General features: G+C 43.1%; 2 protein-coding genes across 5 annotated transcripts in view; both read right to left on the bottom strand.

The window, feature by feature from the left end:
* EXT2 (exostosin glycosyltransferase 2) overlaps nt 1-1,702 on the bottom strand; it is a 73,573-nt gene extending 71,871 nt beyond the window's left edge. The window contains exons 1-2 of one of the 2 annotated variants that reach the window (XM_056492793.1): nt 1,615-1,702; nt 986-1,095 (exon numbers count right to left, since the gene is read on the bottom strand). The gene's annotated coding sequence lies outside the window, so the exon portion shown is untranslated. Of the gene's footprint in view, nt 1-985; nt 1,122-1,614 lie in introns of both variants that reach the window. The other variant, XM_056492794.1, reaches the window with a different exon arrangement.
* Nucleotides 1,703-4,732: 3,030 nt separating this feature from the next.
* The window catches only part of ACCS (1-aminocyclopropane-1-carboxylate synthase homolog (inactive)), a 31,952-nt gene continuing 11,978 nt past the window's right edge, over nt 4,733-24,706 (bottom strand). For 2 of the 3 annotated variants that reach the window (XM_056493541.1, XM_056493542.1), the window contains exons 2-15: nt 21,649-22,262; nt 20,116-20,175; nt 17,483-17,553; nt 16,885-16,954; nt 15,714-15,780; nt 15,154-15,251; nt 14,504-14,581; nt 13,408-13,508; nt 12,645-12,734; nt 11,621-11,666; nt 11,335-11,476; nt 10,596-10,738; nt 10,067-10,220; nt 4,734-9,862 (exon numbers count right to left, since the gene is read on the bottom strand). In XM_056493541.1, coding sequence (XP_056349516.1) covers nt 9,564-9,862; nt 10,067-10,220; nt 10,596-10,738; nt 11,335-11,476; nt 11,621-11,666; nt 12,645-12,734; nt 13,408-13,508; nt 14,504-14,581; nt 15,154-15,251; nt 15,714-15,780; nt 16,885-16,954; nt 17,483-17,553; nt 20,116-20,175; nt 21,649-22,245 — 2,016 coding nt within the window. In that variant the 5' untranslated portion in view covers nt 22,246-22,262 and the 3' untranslated portion in view covers nt 4,734-9,563. Of the gene's footprint in view, nt 9,863-10,066; nt 10,221-10,595; nt 10,739-11,334; nt 11,477-11,620; nt 11,667-12,644; nt 12,735-13,407; nt 13,509-14,503; nt 14,582-15,153; nt 15,252-15,713; nt 15,781-16,884; nt 16,955-17,482; nt 17,554-20,115; nt 20,176-21,648; nt 22,263-23,350; nt 24,172-24,706 lie in introns of those variants that run through there. The other variant, XM_056493540.1, reaches the window with a different exon arrangement.

The raw sequence follows: 24,706 nt of genomic DNA, 5'->3' as shown, positions 1-24,706 counted from the left end.
AGTGAAATGATGTGGGCCAATTAACAACCACAAACCAGAAAAAGGCACAGCTTGGGCAGAGAGAGGGAGAGGAAATCTCAGACAGTGCAAAAGTGGTGAGGTCCCATAGGTCCCACTACAACAAAGCATGTTCAGAGGGAATGCTAATAAAAAAACAAAATGCTTATCTACAGGAGAAAAGAAACAACCTGCAAAGGGCTTATAACAGGGCATCACACAAAACTTAGGACCATGATACTGTTTCTAAGGTAAAGATGCTTCTAAACTGAATTTCATAGGAGCCCCACCATATCTGATTAGAATGATGGTAAACTACTTCTGGAAAGAAAAAGAAATTAATTTGTCATCCTTGTCCATGTGCCTTATGGGACATAGAAGTGTTTGATGAGCAGCTACATTGAGAAAAGCATTTAAATAGTTAATTTAAATGTTCAAAAGTTCATTTAGTTCAATAGTTCCGATTAAACAGTAATATCCTGAACTACATTTGAAATAAAATCATGACATAATATAAAGTATCACAAACTACTGTCATCTTTGATATTCCTTACAAGCTCCTACACACAAAATTGTGGTTCCTGCAAAAGACAACTTACATTAACTACAGACTGAAAAATTAGCAAGCAACAACTTTAGGTTTATAACTAAAACTTTCAAAATAAATAAATTCAACCTGAACTCTCCATAATGAGAGCTTTATAAAAGTAGTAAGCATGTTTTCCAAAAACAGAATGTGAGCAGTATAATTATGTGTTTTCCTTTTGGACAAATGGGATGTTTGCTTGCTTTGTGAGCTATAAAGAAAGTCAGACATGTCAACTGTCCAGTAGACAACAAATATGAATAAAAGAAGTATCAATGAATGAAAGAAGCATTGATTTCATTACTAATCAAATGGTGTAACAAACTGAATCATGCTTATTTTTTATTCTTAACAAAAGACTGTTAGGATGGGGTGGGTAATGAGTGACTTGACTGTACTTACACAAAGCAGCACTAAAATAATCTCAGATGCTAATAAGCATTCCACTTTTAGCGGTTCTTCTCATCACTTTACATCCACAGTCTCATTCTGGAGGAAGCTTCTAAAATCTCCTGTACAAGGCAATACACGTGTCATTCTGTTATCACGACAGAAACCAGAATGCTACATTACTATCAGCTTTACAACTAAAAACTTTCCATATGCTTCCGACTGTTAACCACGTCCTTTATCCCTCCTTCCTGACATAGCACCAGAACCAGCTATGTGATGACACTCTGCAGCCAGCATTTCAGCCACTCGGTAAACCCGTGCAGACCCGAGCCCGGCTGGAAGAGCCCTCAATGAAAGGTCCCGCTCCATGCATGAAACGCTCTCTCTTACACGGCACACAATCCACTCGGGCAGGGACAGGGTGAGTACGGGAAGGAACGGGAGCGAGACGCAGCGGACAGAGAGGTGGCGCAAGGGCTGAGGGACGGGACGGGACGGGACGGGACGGGACGGGACGGGCCGCCTTCCGAGCGACGCGGCGGGCGGGCCCAAGGCAGCCCGGAACCCGGTGTGCAGGAGCCGGGCGGCCGCCCCGCCGCAGCTGCCGCTCTGCCGCCCCCCGCCCGGCCCGCACTCACCTCGGCCCGCAGTCCCCGGGGCCGCTCCGCCGCGCCCCGCCCGCCCCGGCCGCTCCGCGCGGGCCCGCCCGCACCGCCGCCCCCGGGCCGGCCCGGCCGGTGCGCACGCGCGGACCCGGCCCGGCGCCGCAGCGCCGCCCCGCGGCGGGAGGGCGGGCGCGCAGCGGGAGCTGCTCCGGGCGGCGCGGCGCGGACCGGGACCGCGCCTGTGCTCGGCTGCGAGCGCAGAGCCTGCACCGATAAACCACCGCCACCTGCCTTCAGCACATCTGCATTCGTGCCTCGCTTTCCTCCAGTCCTGTGTGCCTTTACAAAACTCTGTCGGGCTTTCTCATTGACCCAGGGCCTTATGGTCACATGTCGCTTTCTCCTGGATCACACTACTACAGTGAGGAAATATCCCAAATCTACACCTTCCCCAAACCCTTCACAAAAGTAACTGGAAATATCTTCTTCTAACAGAAGTTAGAGAAGGACAAATTTGTTGCACAAAACTCCAGCCGTGTGGGAATTAGAACACTAGTTTCATTCCCAAAAATGGGAGCTGACTTGGTCCGTAGGCCAAATAAAACCCAAAACAAAACAAAAAGCAAAACAAACAAAACAAAAAAATACAAGCCAAAACAAAAAAAAAAAAAAAAAAAAAAAAAAAAAAAGGGAAAAAAAAGAAAATTAACCAAACACAAAGCACTCCAGTAGCTATGATCATAGAATGGCTTGAGTTGAAAGAGGACATCTTAAAGATCATCTGCTTCCAACCTCGCTTCCATAGGCAGGGACACATTCCACCAGACCAGTTTGCTCGAAGCCCCTCCAACACAGTTGCCTTGAACATTTTTAGGGATGGTACATTCCCAACTTTTCTGGGCCACCTGTGCCTCACCACCCTCACAATGAAGAATATCTTCCTAATATCTGATTTAACCCCTCTTTCAGTTTAAAGCCATTCCCCCTTATGCTCTCACTACATACCTTTGTAAAAAGTCCCTCTCCAACTTTCTTGTAGGCTCCCTCTAGGCTGCTCTAGAGTCCCTCCAGAGCTCCTCTTCTCCAGCTGGACAATCCCAAAATGCTGCAGCTGAACTGTGCACAGTGCAATGGAGACATTCCAGCAGCAGCAGTGTGGTGTCCCTGCATGTGACACCACCTTCTTTATCCTTCTCTGCTCTCCGGGCTGGAACAGCAACCCTGACTACATTCAGTGCCACCGAGGTGGAAACAGGGCTGACTTTGTATCTCTCATCTGTAAACAATTTTCAGCTGTTAGGACTGTAACTGTTTCAACTGTTACAGTTTAACCATTAAAGTTTTCAACAGTTATGTCCTGCTGCAAAAAGTTCTCCTGCTGCAGTCCTTTCAGCCACCTGACCTCTGAGCCAGAAGCATTTCTAGTCTCTCTGCCCCCTGGAATATAATGCAGGCCAGCTCTGCTTCTATCTTGTAATTCTTGGTGGCTTAAAAGACTCTTACCATGTGTGTCTCATGGCAGTGTCAGCTTTTGCTGGCCGGAAATGTATTTTTCCTCTTTTCAACTTTTCTTGTAGCCATTTTTATAGATTTGTATCTCATGTATCAATGGTGAAGTGATGGTGTCCTAGCCTATGATATGTGTTTGTGAAAGGATGTGGGTTTGCACCTATCCCTTCTCTACGCCTCTAAACTGAATCTCTCTGTCACACTGAGCACAGTGTCCTTAAACAGCCTTGACTGCCAGCAATAGATTAGTTCCCTTTCACTTCACCTGCCCTTGGGAAAACTGCTTTCTGCAAAGCCATCCACATGCACGCACAGAGACAGCTCGGTACTCCCACAAAAGAAGGCAAACCCTGTCACTGCAGTGCTTTCTCTTCTTTCTTTCAACTTCTCCTCGCACACGTGGCACTGCAGGTGATGTAGCATTCTCCTCCACTCACTGCTACCTTCTTCATCCTGCCCGTGACATTCAAACCAACAGCACAGACACCACTCACAGATCTTAAAGCATCCTTCTGAGAGCCGGTACTGGCTTGTTCCTCCTGCAATTCAAGCTATCGGGGCTTGTTAGAGCACATAATGTTTCTGGGCGTAACCCACCAGCTTCCAATTGCTGCAAGCTGCCTCATTCATCAATCAGAGGCAGGAACCCTCTTTCAGGAAGATGCTTGGACAGTGTCTGATTTTTTGTGAATTGGAAGGCTCCCCATTCATGTGTTGGGGCTGCTCGGATGAGCACTGGCTCTCTGCAGTTATGGAATCCAGCGGCATGAGCAGTGCCTGGATGTGCGTGAGCCAAGGAGAGGGGTCCCCAGCCCTGTGGCGTGACAGGGACACTGGCTGGTCCACGTGCGGCGGCGGGGAGGAGGGGTGGGGGACACCGAACGCAGCCCGCGCCAGCCCATGCAGTGCCCGCAGGCGCTTCCTCTGCCTCCCTGCTGTGCCAGCGAGAAGAAAGTGCACCGAATCAATTATAGCTGAAACATTCACGGAGACTTGATGATCCTTTCATCCCTGTAGGAAAATCTGAAAATCAGTGCAGTTTTATTAAAAGCTAGTATGAAACAAATGCAAGAGGCATCAGCTATTTTATTTCAATATATAGCAAGAAAAATGGAGGATGTAGTCTGTCTTGGTAGAGATTTCCCTGAAACCACATCAGGGAGCCTGTTTATATTCTAGTGATGTAGCTAAGCCAGACAAGTCTGCGGCACAGCATCTATTTTTAGACTCCAGGCTGCCATTTATAGCTTGTGAAAATATTCATCAGCATCTGGATAACCGGCTATCAATTTTTATAAATGCACAGGAGAAATCGGATATTTCACTTCTCTTTGCTTTGCCCTTTTATGCCCTGCCTTATGTGGTTCTATGGGAGCCATTTGGAATTTGTTTTTAAGGGTTTTACCATGACACCATACATTTGCCTGCTGTCGTGTACAGCATCCTGCATTTCCTGCTGGGATGATCAGTGTACAGAGGAGAAAACCTTTTGCTAGCTACTGTGTCCCCACATGTAAGGAAGCTGCATGTGAGGTTATGGTGCACCTAATGCAGTCAGTGATGGAAGCAGCACATTCTGAAAACACCTTTATAATAAAAGGAGGTAATTTAAAAGGCCAAATATGAAGAGGAAATCTAATGGTTTGAGGACGTCTTTTCAACCTTATTTTCCACCTATGGCATAGCATAACTAAAAACTCATAGCTCAGTTTATTCTTCAGAAAAATTTGTTGTTGGCTACTGCCAATATATAAGGTCCTGAACTAAATTAAAGACTTTCTATTATAAGAGAAAGAATGATATTGTAGCAGTCAGGTCCTTGGTTTGGTGGTTCTCTCTTCTGGTTTAAGTCTTAAAACCAAATGGTACCCTCACTTATATCAGTGAAGTTTCTAACTAGTCTGATCAATAAACTATCTAGCAGCCAATTGCATGGTTTTCTCTCTTGATCCAGTCCATTGCCCATTTCCAGTGCTACTGGTTTGTGATGGATGGTACTGGTCAAAACTGTGATTTAATTTATGTCTGTAACTCTTACTTTCTCTATTGCCTTCCTGAACTGGAAGGAAAAAGAAGTGTAAATATACTTAAAAGGAGTGCTGCAGTAACTCCCACTGAGGAACACGAAACACAAGGAAACTCAGTTAGGCAAGAGTTCCCTTCAAAGAAACTATTAATCTGGCAGAAAGATGCAGATAGAAACAATCTGTCAGTGTGTGTTCCCCCTCCCTAAAGCTTTCAGCTGTCATGGTCTGCAGGGGCATTAATCTTTAATCAATTGAATGCCTTCTGCACTGAGGCATCCAGGGAAAGGACAGGTCATAACAAGCATTCGCCTAGAATAACTAAGCAGTCGTGCATGAGCTGTGCCATCAGACCTTGCTGGATAGCAGCAGGGAATAGATGGAGAGCTAAAAATAGCCTTTCCTTGCAGTGTTTTTCCAGACTATTTTTGATTCTTCATTTTGATAAGGTCGACTGGCTATTTGCTAAAAATAACCAATCCTGGCAAACTGAGGACAAAAAGTAGAGTATTTATAACCTCCTCAGACTCTTCAGTACATTTGTTGGCTGCAGCTAATCTAGGATCTTGTCATCAGTCAGTTGCCAGTGTTTTATGTAAGTCAGTAATAAATAAAGCATTAATTGGAATGGAAAACGAATCTATCTTGCCACTCTGATTTTCTCAGATGGAACACATATATTTTTGTATATAATCCTTGTAGGTTACCTTGCCCTATTCTTCGTGATGTGGTCTGAATTGCTTCAGAAATAATGAAAACAATCTCTTGTTAGGTCAGCCAATCTTAAAAAAAATAGCTGCGTATGTAATTAAAAGTGCAAAAGCAGTTTTGTATGCCTGATATCTCAGATGCAGAAATTTTTAGGGGTGTGATTTATGTAGCTCCCTCCATGAGACGATTTTTTATCATTGAGCCTCTGTGTGCCACTATCTGTCTGATGAAATGAAACCACCACTCTGCCAGCAGGATGAGAGCAACTGAGGGATTCTGTAACCAAGTAACTGGAGGAGGACTGCAGAGAAGGTATCAATATAAATGCTCATTTGACCACAAGGCAGGTTTCAAGAAACTGTTATGGGGATGGGGGAAACACACAGCAGTCAGCCCAACTGCATGACCTGTTGGATGTTCCAAGGGAGAAAGACAACAATTAAGGTATTAACATTAATACATTTGTTATTTGAGTACATTTGAGCAACTGGCCCTCTTCAGCTAAGGTGGAAAACTCTTTAAGTTATCAGTGAATATTTTCTCTTACAAATATTTTGATTAGAACCTATTGAATTTCTGTAAGGGAAAACTCATCTTCACAGATTCTTTCTTAAAGTATGAATGAGTCTTCATAAATACTTATCAAGACTGGGCCCCACTTATGTTGTGGGGCTTAACTGCAATGTTACACAGGTTAATAATTTGGAGATTCACAGATTTTTCCTTCCCACAAACATGAATATGTCAAGTATATGCCTGAAAAGTATGTTATGGAAGTTTCTGTGACCAAGAGCTGTGCTGCACAGGAAATTCCCACCTATACCCTGAAAGTGCTGAACATTTCTCTGGAGAAGACACACAGAATGGGAGAGGGGGTAAAAAGGGGAGTGGGGGGACAGAGAGGGAGGGGGACAGAGAGAGTGACTAGAACATGGCAAGGACCATGAAACCATCTAGGATCCTTTCTGTGTTCAAATGAATGATAATTGGAACATAAAAATTGTGTGCAAAGTAGGTTTTATCATCTTGTATGATTACAATGATTACAAGAAATGAATGCACAGTGTTATACTCGTTTTGAATGGCATTTCTTATTCTAGATGAAATGCAGCAGTTTTAAAAACACAGATCTGACTGACTTCATTTAAGGTGCTGCACTGTTTGCCTATTGCTTGACAAACAGGTCAAAAGAAACATGAGGGCAGGGACAGCATAGGAGAGTTCTTAATTTTTCTCTACATTTTTGCCTGTAGAGATACGCCACATAGAAAAAGAAAAGGCCATTAATGAGAACTATGAGATACATCAAGCAGAGGAAACATCTAACATGAAGGTAGCAGAAAGAACAAACAATTTGTATAGGCAGAACCTCTGCTTTTCCTCTCAGGGGTATTCTTAGAGCAAATAGGAATTGATTTAGCTTCTATATGCATAGGACTTTCTGCATGTTTATAATTTCTTGTAAACCAGTTAAGGCTATTTACAAAATTTATGGGGCTTTCACAGTCCAAAAACCCCACTGTTTTTTCCAATAGCAAACTCATTATCATTTTTCTCTCTTGCCTCATTTCCAGTTAAATTTTTATTTTCTGTGACAAAGCTAATATTCCTCAGTGGAGAGGTCCTCAGTCAGGTGTTTAACTTGAAAAAAAATAGAAAATACTCCAAGCAATAAAGTGTGTGTGTGCATCTGTGTGTGTGTGCGCGTGTGTGCGCGCACGTGCGCATTTTCTGTTGAGCTACAAGCTCAGATGTGACTGTGGGCTATACCATACTATCTGTGAGGATTCTGAAAGCAAATTACATCCTCTTTCCTGCAGAGGTGTGCTTTACTAGCTGAATCGACACAGAGACAGTACAATAAACCTGGTTTCTGAGCAGTAAATATATATGGGCAAAAAATATTTTATTAATTGTTACTATTTTATATTCATATACTCCAACTGTAAGAGTGATTAGAACAAAATAAAATTAGAAGTAATTAATGGGTTGAATTTATTATAAGGATGCCCTAAAATATTACTTTAACTAATGTCTTACCTGGTTCTTGATTTCAAAGAGCTTGCTCAGGTCCTCCTTGGGGTGCATAAATAAGGGGGAAAATCAGGAAGTCCATTTGTATTTTGTACATCTCACCTTCCATTCCATTAAGGAGTCATGTCTTATGCTATAGCTTTCTTTGTGGAGTTTAAAATATAGTCCATGGACAAATGCCAAACCAGTAAGCAAATACTATGTTTATAACTATTCCTTGTACTGATCTTACCAATCACCTCACCAATCCTGCTTCATCACTGGCCTCTGAGGGAGGAACTGCTTACTACTCACAGCAGCCACAAGCAGCAGCATCTTTTCTTCAGCCACTGCTCAGACTTTCCTGCTCACTGTCCAAGCAGTTCCCTGCCACCACCACACAGCAAATTGTGGTTGCTTTAATTATTTGTTGCCTATGCTTCTCTAATTTGGTTTATGATGCAGACATGCTTTTGTCACTCATGTCCATCCACCAAAATTTATGAGGAGGGGAAAGGTGCACTTCTATTCAAGTTCCATGGGCAATGCCCTCAGCTCTCAATTAACATGTGTGCAGAAAAACCAGATCCAATTCCTTTAGGATACCTACATTTTACAGTACCAGAAGTTAAAGAGCTTTGTATCTGTGAAAGAAACTTTCCAGTTGAAATACTCTACCACCAGCAGACAGAAAACAGTGTCTTAAAATGGGAAAGAGAAGGAGACAGAAGAATACCATTTAGTCAAAAAAATTACCCTGCAAATTGAGAAACACAGAAAAAAAAGTTGCATTAATTATTGTGATAATGGTGGAAAGTGCCTCCTTGGATGCCTGAGGTAGGTGACAGAAGCAGCTGTACCTGCAGGTACACCAAGCACAGTGGCAGAAGAATTCTCTGCACTCTTTTTGCCAATATACATCACTGTTAACCACAAGGGATGGATTTCCAGGAATAGAAAAAATGCAAAAAAGAACATCTACTTTCTATTGCCTCTCTATTTGTAGCTATTTTCTGAACATTTTGCCAAGAGGCCAATGGATGTAGTTTATTTATATGAAAATAAAAAAGAAGAATAGAAACAAAATCAGGCATTTCACCAACTGAGCACGGTGGATACTGTCTGATCTGAGGTCAGACTGTAAACCAACTGAAAACAAAAAGATTTACAGAACTCAGTCTAGATAACCGTCATCCTAAGAGCCTCAGTCATGAAGATGAATCCATGCACATGCTTATTTTACCCTTAAGTGGGGCTAAGTTAGAGCTGATTCTAGATTCTCTCTCCCAAAAATATCTCTTTGAGACAGCTGGCCCCAAAATAGTTACATCTGATCATCATTTAAGAAAAGGGAAAGTTCAGTTAACTAACAAACTAAAGTCTCTTCTTGTAAAGTGTGAAGAGCAATAAATTACACCACAGGACCTTGTAAGAGTGTTAAGAGCATATTCATTAGAAATTAAATATAAAATACAATGATGCTGCAGAACAGAGAGCAGCACACAAACAAGACACCCCGCCTCCATTCCCTACCCTCACCCCAATCCAAGGAAACACACCTATATAGTACAAATTAGAGATCTCAAACAGGGGGGAGAGGACGGGGCCTACAAAGTAATTTTCTTGCTATACAGAAAATATATCATTTGCTGGAAGTCACTGCTGAGTTGTTAGGGACGCAGAGTCAGTCACTGCTCAGGAATGCCCCTGAAGGCACACTGACCCCTATTGCTTCCCCACCAGTTTGCTGAACACATCATAGACCTCTGGCTTTTCCTGGGCAAACTGCTCAGCCGTATTTTTCTGTAGCCAGTCAGATGAACGCATCTGTTGCTGCAAGAGGCCAATGAGGTCACCAAGGCTGGAGTTACTGCCACAGGTAGGGTCCTGGTGGCGGGATACAAAAATGACTTCATCTGTGCTATCTGCTTTGCCATCCTGATCTGATTGACAAGGCTGCTCCTTCTCCTCAGCCAGTATCTCCTGCTCACGCTCTTCCAAAACTTTGCGTATCCGTTGCATACCTGCAGTGGTACAGGGAGGAGAAACACTAGTGGACTCACTTAAGCCACAAGTGTCTCCAAATCCATCAGAGCCAGAAAAGGATAATGGAGAAAGGGAGAAAAACAGAGAAGAGAAGAGGATAATAATAAGCTAAGTTTAGGATTAAGAAGAGAAGGGAACAGTGCTGCAGAAATTGTGGTGGGAGGAAAAAGAACAATACTGACCTAACTGCAGCCGGTGGGTCTTGTCAGCAAAAATGATGCGGAACCATCCAGGTTCACTGCACTCAAAGGCTTTCCCGCAGGACAGGAGGACCTTATTATCCAGAAAACGCTTCCAGAGCAGCAACTCCTCCTCAAATGTGCCCGTCTTAAGGTACTAGGAGAGTCATCAGAAGGGCCAGAGGTTAATACCGTACAGACTACATCAGTAAGATCCTCATGAATTTGTGATTCCCATGAGGTCTGCAAAGGCCAAGGGAGACACCTTTTACCTCTGAAGTACAGCAGTTGTGATACAAAGGAAGAAATGGGGAGGGAAGTGGCTTGAGAGTAGTAAGATTCCTGCAAGGAGGGAAGTTCACAGATTGACGAAAGGAATAGACTGAAACATCCGGCAGTCTCCCTCTCCTCATCAGATGACAGATTTGTTAAAACAAAATGATTGTCACTACATTAACCTTTCCTCTAGATGCAGTTGCCCTACATGCCTGGCCTCAGCCTGGGAGAAGCCTCACTTCCTAAGACTACCAACCTTTCGGAAGTCAATCCAGACAAAGAAGCCTGCGTTGCGGTTGAGAAAAGGAACCCCAAGTGTCTTCAGCTCATCTGTCACATATGTATGGGCAGCTTTTAGGCGGGCATGGTTGGCCCTCAGGTACACCTGGTTGATCCAGTCTGCCAGAAGAAGATAAAGAAAAGAATCATGAACTGAGGAACTGTACAGATCTGTTCAAGCCTCCAAAGCACCTAGCGTCTTTTTCTGCTTCACACTTCACCTCACTCTTTTGTTTTCTGTTTCCTAAGATAAAAAAAAGCCAAGAAGTATTTTGCAGTTTCATGTCTGTGCAGAAGAGTATCTCCCTGACATTCCTGAGGAAGTTTCCCTACATTTATAGTTCTTAATCATCATGGGCTGTAGCATTCCACTCTGGGCAGAGTTAGAAGGCGATTTCCATTTCCCTTGTCCCACAAGCCCATATTCTTTGTTTCTGCTCATCTGGTTCTAGATAACACTGGCAATTTCTGTACAAATAGCTATTGCACTTCTTCCAAGCTGCTCCTCTAACTCTGCTGATCAGGAGCTCTGCAGAAATGGTCCTTTCCTGCAGAGCTGTCAACCTTGTGTTGTATGGGCAGCTTCAGAGTAATTGAAGACTGTCAATTAAGGTGCACAAAGAGGACACCACTAGGGAACGTAAGGGGAGGGGAGATCTTCCAGGTACCAAGACACACAGAATGGCAGAGGATTGTACATGGAGCTACTGACTCACCTCTGTCTCTAAGTAGCTGTGCAACCTTGTGCTGGACAGGTCCACAAACTCCATGGAAATAACACAAAGAAGCCACTGCATTAGCAACATCTTGGTTCTCTGTATATAAAGTACCAAAACGAATCCCAGAGACAGCAAAATCCTGCAGAAGACACAGAGAGACTACCTTATTACACTGAACCACTGGGATCCTATTATTACTAACTTGATCTTTCTGGCATGAGGAACCTGAGGAGCCCAGAACAACCAGCCACAAAGGCACAGAACAATAACGACCAGCACTCACCTTGGTTATGCCCCACATCACGTGAGTCCGCTGTGGATCAGGCAATCTGTATGTAGAAGGATGCAGATGGGCAGTTAGTGTCATAGGTGCTGAAGCTTTTGGATCACCAGTGCAGCATTGCAGAAACAGAGAGGCAGCATTACACAGTGATAGACAGCACACCACCAAACAGCAGTCAAGCAGGGAAAATTCAAACTTGAAAAAAAAACAATTTTAGAAGCTAGGAACCCCTTGGAAGTAGTTTCAGGCAGAAGTTTTAAATATTTCAAAGACACAGATGCTACACAAGTGCTACACTTTACATGCAGATCTCCTGAATATATGAAGCTCCTACATTTAATGCTAGAAATCAGGCTTCTGCCAATGTATTCATCAAGAATTAAAAGCGATGTTGTTTTACATCTAAGCCCAGCAAGACTGAGCTAACACTTAACCAAACATATTTTACTTCCTTGAAACTGAGCACAAAAAGATAGCTAGTACCATTGGTGAAGGCTAGAAATTTAAAAAAGAAAAAGAACCTCAACACCACACCATATTTTAAAAAATATTTTAGAAGTTTTTCATCTCATTAAAATGATACCTAATAAAAGCCATTATCCAGTCCGTAATACTACTGTGATCTGGGACTACTCTATAGAAAATTAGGAAGTAAACAGCAATAGAAAGTCTTTGCAAGCATCAACAGAAACATGGGAAAAAGATGTTTAGGCAGGAAGAAAAGCATCACCTTCAACAAATGAAAAATCTGTTTTCATTTTGAGGGCTTTCATAACCAAATACTGATGCATATTGAGAAGTATACCACAATAAAAAGCTTACTACTTGCTAGATTGTATTTGACAAAATGCATTTGCCATTCAGAAATTACAAAAAAAAATTAAAAAAAGGAAATAAATCAATGTAAGGTTGATTCAGAATTTGTTAGCTCATGACTTAACTTCCAGTCACAAGTTCTCAGCAAGGCCTCATGTTGAACTAACTATCACTGAAAGATGGCCAGGGAAGTAGGAGCTGCTTTTACCTGTCCATGCCTAGGACACTGTGAAACGTGGCTGATTCATCAAAAACTGACAACATGTAGATCTCATCTACTATCACATGCAATTCATGTCTGCAAAAGGACAAAATGGAGATTACAAAAGAAGGCTGCTTCTGGTTTAAGAGATACAAATTCAGGCCTGCAAATACTTGCTTTATACAAAGAAGAGGGGATGCCAAATTTTCCAGAAATAAAGCAATTTTTCTCAACCTAGATCTCTTTTCTCTACATTGAAATGATTAGAGGTATATCCACTTAACTGTCACCCACTGTAACCATGTAACAAGACAAAGATCCTATCACTGCCAAGAGAAAATAAATTCCTATATGTACTACCCATCCACTCAGAATCCTACAGAATCTGAATGTCAGAGAGTATTATGATCTATGATGAAACTGGGAATCCTTATTCATATACTTCTTTGTCTTTACAAATACAGAGAAACTAAGAGGAAAAGAATGCAGCTTCCTCCCAGGGAAGCACAGTGCCATAGTGTTTCCTTGGATTCCTGAAAAATAAAACTTGCATTCCTTGATGAAAGTTGTTTTGCCACCCCAGATGACTGCATGGTCCATGATCCCAGCACTCCCCTCTCCTTTCTTAAGTCCACCAATGTGTGCAAAGAATGAACTATTTGCCTGGCTTGAAAGATATTCACAGATAAATTTGGGGACAGCAAGTAATCCACCAGATTCTGAAAGCTGTATCTGACTCAGGACATCTCAGCTTTCCAAAGTGACGTACCTTTTAGCAAATTCCAGATAATCCCGTAGCTCTGACAAGGAGTAAATGTCCCCAAGGGGATTTTGGGGATTCAGAAGAATTAAGGCCCTTACAGTGATACCCTGCAGAATACAAATACCTTAGTATTAAGAGAGTGCCTACCATGGGAAAAATTTTCAGCTCCTCTACTTGAGTAGTCCCTCATTTGAGTGTTACACAGGATTTCCCTGAAGTTCCACCATGACTTTTCACCTCAAAGGTTAGATTTGCATGAGAAAACCTTCAGCCACAAATAAAGATTTTTTTTTTCGACAATTAAATAATTTTCAAAGTTAAATGAGCAAAATATCATAGAATTATTAATCTATGACTTTGAAAAGGGGGAATTGCTACCAAGTAATTGGTTGCCATCTGGTCAAGCAATTAATGAGAAAGATGGTCTCACATGCTTTCTGTATGGAAGTACTTTTTCTGAGCTGCATTAGTAATTGGGAAGTAATAAATTACTGAAGACTGTCCCTGAATGTGGCAAGAAAGATGAGAATTTGAGTTAGGTGGATGAAAAGTGTACTCATTTAGAGCACACTTGGCTGGAGATGTCAGAGCTGGTAACAACTCAGAGATGCAGCTAAACATATATGGGATTTCAGACAATGCCAAACTTACAGACTAACTCTTTAGAAAAGTGATATTCACTTGCATTTTAACCTATAGAGTTCCTTCCTGCAAAAACTCTCAGCATTCTTCGTGTATTCATCTGCCCTGCTGTGTGGAGCGGACAGTTTTCAGGTAACTCAGCTGGCCTTTCTCAGGGAGAAATCCCGGGTAGTTCCAAATTCTAGTGTACACTCATGTACCTTTTTTGGTGATAGGAATGGATTCCAGTGCTTTGTGAATGGTCAGGTTTATCCTTTCTGCTGTGACCAAAACTGGACAGACACAACACTGAGGGATTCCCCCTGGAACTGCCCCTGAGTTTGCAAGGCATCATCTCAGATGGTCTACCAGGAGGACAAGAAAGCCGGGTGCCAGGTATTGAAAATGCTTTGATCTTTAGGATATGACATCTCCAATATATTGTAAACTTGGTGGTAATATGAGGCTCAGCTAAACTCACCTCTGCACGGGCATCCTGCAAGGCTTTTTCCAGTTTTTCCACTGTAAGCTGAAAAGGCCGAGTGTTTGTTCCAGTAATCTGAAAGGTATAAAAAAGATTAAAGAGGCAAAGTTGTTTTAATAGAGACTGCCTTGAGCCAATCCACTGAGAAATGTTCCCTGAAATAAACCCCCAGCAATAATGACCTAGCAACCTTCTTCTTATCCTTTTATACTACAGAGAGAATAAAGAAATCAATAAGTAAAACAAGAGGAAAGGCCATCATACACTTTTCTTGCTAAAACCCAGGATTTTCTTGCTATCCTTGAATAACTAAAGCAATGCAGGATCTCCATCTATTATTCCACCCTGGGACCACCTTCAGTAGGACACGACACAACTTCTCTCTTTAAGAATCCAAATGGTAATTTTTTTCCTTTCAATGACTCTTATTGGGAGTCAGATACAAGAAAAGGACAAAACTGGAATCCAGATTTATGGTCTCAAGTGACTTTCTTGTAAATTATGTGCCCATTTTCCCAGCAACAAACTGTGTAAATGTCCACTGGCTGTGGTGTACCCTTGTTCTGAGAACTGCTTGCAGAGGTTCCAAAAACTCAGCTTTCCAGCTTAACTACAGAGGTTGTTCATTCCCTTCTCTCAGATCTTACCTTACTGTCCAAATAGACATACACCAGCTTGACATTGCCATAGAGGAAGATACTCTGGGTAATACCACCGTAAAAAGGAGTAGCAATCAGAACAGCTTCTGGAACCAAGAAAACAAATTTGGTTATCAACAGGTCAGTCTTCTGTCCTAATGTGCTTTAGCTAAACATGAAAGCATTTTTACAGTGGTGTCCCCTGGAAACACTGTAATTCTATTGCCTCTTCACTTTATTTTTATTTTAATTTTTTTATCTTCTGCAAGAGCCCAGGTAAGCATGAGTATAGCCCATGTTTAGTCTGGCAAACTAAGACAGAGCACCACAAAAACAGGGAAGGCAGACAGGGCAGGCAAGTGTGACATGCATGCATGTCTGCATGACATCTGCAGACCCTGGAAATTAAGAATTTCACAGTACAACTTTGCAGGAAACAAGAACTTTGTAGCAGGCCAATGCCACTTCCAATACTTCACTTCTGTCTAACAGTATTTAAACAAAGTAACATTCTTTCCCAGCAGAAAAAAACAGACCAAAACAAAACTATGTTCCAACCATCCACTTACCCCCTGGATCACAAAGGACTGTAGCTAATGCAGAAAATAAAGAGCCACAACCATTTAAAACAATCACCTATAGAAGAAAGAGAGAATCTAGTGATAAATCCACACATAGAAAGTCAACACTATAAAATAATAATTCCTGACAACATAATTGAAATAAATTTTCTCCCTAATTCTCCATTAGAATTTTCCTGCTGAAATTTCACTTCAGAATAACTTCAATCCTGTTCTTTCACAGATTTTGCTCTGGTGTCATTTTTTATTCAAATAAACAATTTAGAAAAAGAATAGGCTTAAAGTAGGAAAAAAGTTGGGGAGCAGCTCTGAGATGCTAGTAAAGCAACTTTTCAACAGTTAATGTGTGTTATCAATTTATTCATAGTAACAGCTTTTCTGACTTCCTGACAAATTTGTGCAAAAGTGGAAACTACTGTCTCATACAGAAGCAGGTTTGACTCCTGCTTCTACAGGTCCCATGAGTTTCATTCCAAGCACCAGGGAGGATCTGCTGCCTTGAAGTGGCAGTGATCAGTAAACTGATCAGTGGTAACTTCAGTCCACATGAAGTATGGGGTTCTGTTGAATTACTGCAGCCAGAAGAGCAATGGCTGCACCAGCTCCTGCTGCCTTCAGCACTCAGCAGAGACAGGAGTCCCTGACCTCCACAGGCCCCTGCCTCTAGGCTGTATCTCTCACAAATCAGCAAGTCCTGCAGAGACTCAGGTCCTGATGTCTTTCTAGCAGCACTGCCAAAAATTTTACAGGCTAAAACTACCTCTTGGTACAATTACAAATCTTTATCTTGAGGTATAACAGAGAAATGCAATGCATGGAAACCAACTGAAACAGTGGGCACTCTTTGTCAAGGCTGAAGGATACAGGCATAGTAGGTCCCTGAAATAAAGAGGGAGATTAAAATATAAAGTCCCATTGAGAGTACCAGCAGGAGGAGTTGGCACACAGAAGTGAAACATGAGGCAAATGCACAGTAGACCTGAAGTGTTTTGGTGGAAGTCTGCATCAAAAGCTACTGAAATGAAGAACCAATCTCATTTACATGATAACAGCTTGCATTCTTACCAAATCATTTGTTTAAAAGAAACAGAATTTGAAACTGTTTCCCAGCAAATGGCAACACATTAGAACAGACACCAATGGACACTGGGTTACCTACATTGTCTGCTTTAAGAGGTGCAGGAGCCTTGCAGTAATAGGTCAAAAATCGAGCCACTTCTTCCCGTAAACTGAAAAATACACAAAAGCAAATACTGATTCAAATATTCTCCAAGAGAATAGGCTTCCAAACCAGGTTCACATCTTAGGAAAGTCAAGTGAGGGACATTAAAGTCTGGTGAAAATAGCTAGAAAGCAAGTTAGCTTTGGCCCGTGGAACAGACATGATTTTTACACCCAGCAGAGGTGCCGCAGAAGATGTCTGTAATGGTGCATGCACTTCTGATGAGCTTTAACTTGGCACAGAAGAGAAGGATTAACAGCCCCAAGTGTTCACTGTGTTTGAAAAAATTGTTTGGAGTTACCCAATTTGTTAATGCATACAAGTGCTTTTAAAACTCTGCTCAGAATATTTGCATCTTCTCTCACATAAAAGAATTTTTACCTGGATGAGCTGGTAGGACAGATAATGCAAAGTTTTGCAAAAAAAAGTAACCTAGAAAAGTTTTAACTAGAGAATGTAACAGAAGAAGTTTGTATTCATCCATTCTGTTTATTAAACAAGTAGTCAAAAAGAGAAGCATTACAGAAAGACTTACAACAGATGTCCTTTCCAGTCAGGATACTGAAGCAGTGAAGGGTCCATCACATTCATATCAGCCTGTGTCAGCTGGGAGAAATGAGAAGAATCATTAAAAGCCTGGCTACTGATAAGGGAAATACGGAGATAGGATCCATGCACAGGCACACACCTGCACAGACACTTGGGTAACTTCAACAGTTGTAAAACTGGATTGGGAAAGCTACTGACCATCAAAATTAATGCAGCTTGGAGAAGCAAGGACCAGCAAACTGATCTGTGATACCTCCAGGTTGGATGAACTATGGGCTTCTGCTAAGTTATAGCAGCCAAAACTTCATTGCACAGAAATCTACAAAAAGGTTGTAAACAGGCAACACACAATGCCCATAACCAAAAAAGACTGTAAAAGACTCTCAGCAAATGAAGCAAACCCAAGAGTGTTCTGCCCAAGCTCTGAGGACAACAGCTTATAGCTGGAAAAATAAGTACCAGTTGTGAAAGCTCAAGTCTAGACTGTCCAAAAGAGTTAGAAAGGAATTAGAAATCAGAGTCAGATATCTATTTTCTTTAATAAACTTTCAATATATTATTTTTAAAATGTATTACAGCTGTCATTTATGTCTCAGTTCAAAGTTACAGAAGTTTCTTCAGATTTATACTCCTGATCAGTTTGATAAGTGTTGAAGTGTAACAGGAGCTTTCAAAAGACAGGAGAAAAATGAAATTATTTTCCTAATAATTATTCCCCAGGGCAGACACTTTGTTCCTTATGAGAAGTTTATTCTGATCTCAAAGACAGATTGACCTGAACTGTGGAGGTCCTTTTTAATACTTATAATTAGATGAAGTCTGCACACTGCTTTTACCTAAATATTTTCAAGGTTATAAATATCAGGGTTTCACATAATCCAGTTCTGTGAAGTTGCAAAAGGGAAAGCACAGCACTGATACAGGCAAAGAGAACATTTTATATAAACAGAAAGATAATAAACAAGTATTATGTACAATGTCCCTTCCAAATACTTAATGGCAACCAAATCTGTGAGTTAATACCAAAAAAAGTAAAGGTGGGGGTGGCACAAGTACATAAGAATGCAAGGGAAAAGGGAAATTCCACATGCAGTGTGAAAGTTTCACACATGATAACAAAGTCATAACATTTTCTACAGGTGTTTTAATAACTGGTGCCAAGCTCTGGAGTTTAAAGACAATTTCTCTATCCCATGAAGAATTACAACCTGATATTATAGGATAAAAAGTTCCTTTATTCAGCTGTAAATCTATGAGTCTATGTAGCTCCAAGAACTGTCTCTCCTTGCACCTCTCTCCTAAACTTACCTAGAGAATGAAACAACAAACATAGCAGCAGACTTGGCCAAAAATAACTATGAATTAATATGAAGAGAACCCCTAAAACTAATATGTTAAATATTCTCTTATTTAAAGGTCAGAAGTTGAAAAGGGAAACTGGATACATTATTCAGTGGCAGCAGTAAGTATTTTTAATTTCATATAGCAAAGAAGTATTTGCCTACAACCCCCGCTGATGCATTCAGTGAATCCATACTGTTTCAAGGCTGCAAGGACTGAGAAGCTGGCAACATCCTTGTTCTGTTTGTTGCCACAAGCATGAACATTATACCTGACAAACTCAGCTCACGGTCATAGAAGGGCTAATTAAGATGCAGCTGACTACTGTTTCCCTCTGCACTACTTACTGCAGACATGGTGTTAGTTTAAAGGGGAAAGGACAGTGAAGGAAGGAAGGCACCACCCAGAAGGCACCTTTCTGTGCAGGCAGCAGCTCTGCCTTACCTGTTCTTTTAGCTGGACGGTGGAGTGGTGGGGCACCATCCCCCAAGTCAGTGAAGTAGCAGGCAGAAATAAAACAGGGAACATTTTGAGGGTGGGAAGTGGTGGAATGGGAGCAACCACGAACTTTAAACTGCAGAGACTGACTGTCCAGCCCTGAGTCACCTTCTCTTCCCACACATAGGTAGGAAAAAGTGCTACCTGCCCACCTCAAAGGCTGCCTGCCACCTGGGCAGTGATCTTAATGGAAATCTAGAAGCATTCCTCTACAGCACAGTTCTGTTGTTTCCTGTTGACTTTTTCTACTTTTTCAGTTCTGCTATATGTTCCATCCTCTGGCTGGTGCAAAGTCAGCAAGTAGCAGCTGACCCATTCTGATTTTGAGAGATTTCACTGCTGCCACACTTGCACATTTCAGGTGAGCTGAGAATTGGGTGTCCAAGTTGTGTGACTTTATAATGGACAGAAGTAAAAATACTCAAAATTACACAGAGTTTGAAAACTAATTTCAAAACATCTGTATTAAATCATCTACTGTAAGCAGGGGAAAATAAAATTCATCTTATTTTCATCTAGTTTTCTGAAATAAGTACATCCCCAGAAAGAAACCCATCATGAAGAGGAAGAGAAAAACACTCATGTTCCTATCCTCCTGGAAAAATAAAATAAATAAATGTACAAGTAGTTGTATTCAAAAGTGATTTCCAACAAATTTAAAATCCACAATGAAAAACTTTACCAGAGGAACCTGAGTAACAGCAGTAACTTTAGGAAAGTGCAAACTTTGAAGAGGAACTGCACAGCAAATTCAGTGTATTATTTTGGAATAGAACTTACCCGCTTGGACATCAGGTCAAAGCAGAGCTTGTTCTCACTGGTGCCAAAGTTTATTATACCCTAGAAAAAGAAACAGTATTGTTTATAGACATATAAAACATGTGAGTACATCACTTTAGCTATCACTTCACTAAATTGTCTCCAAAAAGCTTACCAAGTAAAAGCCAAAACACAGTTCATATAAACTTCACCATACATAACACATGCATCTATGTGTGTATGTTTCCATATATATCCCAAGCACTTGGCTTCTTACTCAATAAACTAATCTGTCTGTACATGAACATGCACTAATAGTTTACACTTCTTTACAGAACATGTTTAACTTAATTTTGAATTCACTCACTATTATATGTAACTAAAAACGAAACCCTAAAACAGCTTCAAAAAAACAAAGGTTGATCCTTCAACAGCAGTTTTAAACAAGGTTTTGGATATTTTTTTTTTATCTTAAAAGCATTTGTTTACCATTAATTAACATTCCACTTGACTGATTTGCTCAAAAATCATATAAACACGTAGTCATGATAAGTAGTTAAAATAATGAATTTTCCCCTCTGGAGAGATGACCCTACAGTTGCAGGTTTATGATATGGCTATATATAGTATGGCATTAGATCCTGAAGAGTTCAAATCTACCAGTACCTTCTCATTATTGGAAGAGTTTAGGTAAATGAATTTCTAAAATGTGAAAGAAAATCTAAACAACTGTACAGTTCTCATGCTATTAAAGCATAAGTCTAATTTTAGGTATTTATTTAAAAAAAACTACCTCCTATGTAGATAACAGGTTGTAGAAGCAGCAGCCTGTACCTCATAATATACCTTGTAACAAAAACTTCCCTGTGTGTTTCTAGTTCAACAATCTAGTTTTCACCCCAACAACACAGGGCAACTAAAGTCAAGGCTAATAATAAAATATTTTTAAAGTTTCAAGTAGTTCAGTATGTGAATGAAGGATCTAATTAAAATGAATCCACATATAAATTGTTGTTTATATTTACTGTACTTGTTACTCAGTAATAATTTGTCATGAACTATTAACACAGCCTTTGTGCCACAAGAGGGCTATGATGAGCTACTTTAAACCGAGCAGCTGAGTGTAAACAGGCAGAAATAAGCGCTGAATGTTACTAACAGCAATTTAAAAAAAAAAGGCTACTACTTAGTAATTCTACTTCCTGCACCCATCACCTGCAATAATCAGACATAATCAGATAATCAGAGACAGTCCCCAGTGGGCAATAGAGGTGATGAGGTTGAAGGAGGAACATGAGCTCTGTTCCTACACATTTCTTACATCTTCCAAGATCTGCCACTGCTATTAGCCTGATATAAGAAATCAGAGCTGAACACAGCATTCATCTTTGGTATCTAGATGACCCGCAAAGTTAATTTCAATTTCTTTTCCTCAAACAAACAGTTTGACTCACCTTGTATTAGTGAGATCAAAGAAACCCCCACACTCTTAGCACATCTCTCAGCAAACCTCTAAGAATTGATTTTTCCTAACAAGGAAAAATTCTTACTCACATTGGGGTTCTTTTCTTCATCATACTTGTCAGCATGATAGGCTTTGTACCCTTCCTCAGTGGGGCCCTGAAAAAGGTTGGCAAAGTTGCCACGAGCAGAGAGGTAGGGGCTTCTCTGGAAGCCATTGGGGTTACAGAAGCTGTGCATGTCCACCCTCCTCTTGGCAAGCGGCCGAACCCTCATCTCTTGAAGGTTGCTCGCTCTTCCTCCCATTCCCTCAATTTCAGACAGTGCCTGGCTGAAGTCCAAACCCTGAGGCATGGCAACAGAGGAGGAGGAACCACTATGGCTCTGCTTTAGGATGCTGAGCATTTGAGCAAAGACATTGAACATGCGAAACTCATGCTCCCGCTCCAGTTCAAACCGGCGCTGCTCCAGCTGCATCCGACGCTCCTCCGCATCCAAATCTCGCTGAAATCGGCGCTCTTCCATCTGCAAAAAGCGCTCTTCCATGGCGCGCTGCGATGTCAGCGTCTTCAGCAGGAGGTCATCCAGGGGGTCCCTCATGCGCTGGCCTTTCCGCTTTTTTCTCAGCCGATGCAAGGCAGAGAAGCCAGGCCGGGGAACAACATTCTGGATCCGTGAAGAGTTTGCCATGTTTGGCTCACTGAAACCTGTGAATACACAAAAGCAAAGAAGAAAAAGTGCAGCAAGCAAAGTGGCATGGGCATGCTTTGCTTCCTTCTTCTGCCTGTCCTAAGAACACACTTTTATCTACCACAGAGTTTATAGAAAAACAAAGTGAAACCTGTCACGTACATCCTGAGGTGTGCAAACATTTTGTTTGCTTTTAACATCACACAATGGACACACCATGATGCTGCCAGCCCCAGGCCTTTGCATGGCCTCCATATTAACCTGAGTGATCACCAGTTCCCTTCACTAGGCTAATTATGCAAGCACCAAAGCCAAGAGAACATATCACTTCTTCCTGACCTCAGACATTAACCTCACATTTGTTGTCATCTCTTCTTGTCCAACAATTCATGGTCGTCCATCAGCCTGTCCTAGACCAGCTAGAAATCCCCAGCATCCCCAGACTGTACCCTTCCTGGCAGCTAAGCAATGCCAGTTGCATTTTCAGTGCAGGAATCTCATCTCCTGTAAGCAAATACACTGTTTCCAGTGACTTTCAAAAGCATATTTTTTTCCAAGCCCCACCGAATAGCTTAGAAAGTCAGGCAATGATTATTCCCAAGTCTTCTTCTGAGTGGGATAAAATACTAGATCTGGAATGTATTTTAAACCAATGCAAGAAGAGCTTCACCTGCAGGTTTATAGTGTGACCACAGCAGAAGAGGGTGCCCTGAAACAATTCAGCATGAGGACAGCAGACAGCTCCGGTTATGTTCAAGTGAGACCAAAAAAGCATGCAAATGTTTTTTTCTTTCAATAAGGCAATTACTGTCAGCATTACATGCAGAAATCTAACCAGTCCTTTGAATTTCATACACAGTATTTTGCCTAGCTCAGTAATTCTAGACTATATTTACCTGAAGTGAGATACCTATGTTTTGGGAATGCCCAAAACACCATAAATTCAGATACCAGCCTTCTACTTTCAAGCTTTTTGGGACGTGGCAAAACAAGGATCCAAATACCATTGAGAAAACCAGCTGTCTATCACTGAATCAGAAATAATCATCTCCTTCTGGGAAAATGGGCAGAAACCTTATTCTGGAATGTAAGAGGCTATCCCTACCTGAAGGTGAAACACTGGTTTCAATGGGAATCTCCACCCTGGAGATGGGAGAGTCGTTCTGGGCCCTCTCCAAGAAGGCTCTCTCCATCTCCTGTTCTTCAGGGGAGCCCTGCTGGTAAGGCATGGCTTGTGGGGGCTCTGGGGTCAAGCTGTGGTCATCAGAGTTCACCTCCTCACATTTGATTTCCATCAGCTCAGGGTGCTGGGAGTGCCCAAAGGGCAGGGCCGAGGAGGCGAACTGGTGGTGGTAGCTCTCCACCATGCTGCCCTGCAGCACCTGCTGAGCCATCATGCTGCCGCTCAGGGAGCCATAGGCCAGGGCCGGCCGGCTGGTCAGCACCCTGTCCATCACCTCGTAGAACTTCCACGTCCGCCCGCCCCGCGGGGCCTTGCTATTGTCCTTGATCCGCCGGTACTCCAGCTTCATCTTCTTGATCTTCTCCCGGCACTGGTCGCCCGTGCGGTGGATGCCCTTCTCCCGCAGCACCTCGGCGATGCGGTTGAAGACGTGCTGGTTGCGCAGGCAGCTCTCCAGCTCTATCTGCACCGACTCGTCGGCCCAGAGCTGCAGCAGCTCCACCACCTCGGGGTCCGACCAGTTACTGCCGCGCTCGTACTTCTTGCCACGGAAATCCATCGCTGCCGGGGGCCCGCCCGCCGCCCGCCCCGGGCCGCGCACCTGCCCCTGCCCCGCCGGGAGGGGCTTTCGCACCTCGGCCCTCGAGGGCGCCCGGGCGGCCCGGCCTCCCCCGGCCCCTACCGGGCTGCAGGGCCTCGGGCACGGCTCGGCACGGCTCGGCTCGGCACGGCACGGCTTGGCACGGCACGGCTCAGTCCATCCGCTGGAGCCAGGCGGAGCGAGCTAGCGGGGAGCCGGGCCGGCATGTTCACATCCGGGGTGACGCACATGCGTGCAGCCTTATTCCGGGATAACTTTATCCCGTGCCAGGCGCTTGTCGCGCTCCCGGGGCCGGGCCGGGCTCCGAGCGGCGCCGTAGGGTCCCGCCCACCCTGCCTCTTTTCCTCGCTCCCTGCCTCCTGCCGCCCGTCCCCCCGCACGCCCGGCCCGGGAGGAGGCAGCACGGCCCATGCCGTGCCGCATCACCCCGTGCCGGGCCGTGCCGAGCCACGGCCGCGCCGCGGCCGCGCCTCCCCTCACGGCGCTCGGCAGCGCGGCCCCGCCCCGCCCCGCCCGGCGCTGCCAGGCACGGCCCGCGCGGCTTCCCTCGCGTCCCCCCGGCTCGCATCGCCCCCGGCTCGCAGAGACCCCGGAGCGGTGCTGTCGAGCGCCGCCGGGGCACTGGCGGCGCTTCTGCCGGGGCGGGCCCGGCCTGGCGAGAGCTGCGGGCGTGCGGC

The sequence above is a fragment of the Oenanthe melanoleuca genome, chromosome 5 (assembly GCF_029582105.1).
Source record: "Oenanthe melanoleuca isolate GR-GAL-2019-014 chromosome 5, OMel1.0, whole genome shotgun sequence".
NCBI classification, from domain to species: domain Eukaryota; kingdom Metazoa; phylum Chordata; class Aves; order Passeriformes; family Muscicapidae; genus Oenanthe; species Oenanthe melanoleuca.
This window is presented reverse-complemented; position numbering and strand designations above follow the sequence as displayed.